Source organism: Brassica oleracea, chromosome C2 (genome assembly GCF_000695525.1).
Source record: "Brassica oleracea var. oleracea cultivar TO1000 chromosome C2, BOL, whole genome shotgun sequence".
Lineage (NCBI taxonomy): Eukaryota > Viridiplantae > Streptophyta > Magnoliopsida > Brassicales > Brassicaceae > Brassica > Brassica oleracea.
In genome coordinates this window covers 47,109,847-47,110,368 of record NC_027749.1, presented here as the reverse complement: position 1 = coordinate 47,110,368, position 522 = coordinate 47,109,847, and the positions used below count along the sequence as shown (strand labels likewise).

Below are 522 nucleotides of genomic sequence, written 5' to 3'. Positions count from 1 at the left end.
TTTTAGACCACAGCGCCAGCCACAACATCCACAGCGCCAAGCTCGTGCCATTGGAGCCTATGATCAACCTCACATTCATGGTCATAGGTTGGGAATCAGAGCACCAGCTGTGGAGAACAACAACTTCGAGATCAAGTCAGGGCTGCTCAACACTATAGAGAACAACAAGTATCATGGTCTTGCTGCTGAAGACCCTTTTGATCACTTGTACAAGTTTGATCAGTACTGTGGCTTGTCCAAGACAAATGGTGTTTCTGAAGATGCTTTCAAGCTGAAGCTATTTCCTTTCTCTTTGGGAGACAAGGCACACCAATGGGAGAAGACTCTTCCAAGTGACACTGTCACTACTTGGGAAGATTGCAAGAGAGCCTTCCTAGAAAAGTTCTTCTCTACTTTAAGGACAACTAAGATCAGGAACGAAATCTCCGGGTTTTAACAAAAAGGTCTAGAGAGCTTCAGTGAAGCATGGGAAAGGTTCAAGGGTTATTGGTCTCAGTGCCCTCATCATGGTTTCAGCAAGGA

The 522-nt window shown here is 45.4% G+C and overlaps 1 protein-coding gene across 1 annotated transcript in view; it reads left to right on the top strand.

Annotated features, from left to right (window-relative positions):
• LOC106324426 overlaps positions 1-522 on the top strand; it is a 7,268-nt gene that overhangs the window by 447 nt on the left and 6,299 nt on the right. The window contains exon 2 of the mRNA XM_013762397.1: positions 108-429. Within this exon, the coding sequence (XP_013617851.1) occupies positions 108-429 (322 nt within the window). The remainder of the gene's footprint in view (positions 1-107; positions 430-522) is intronic.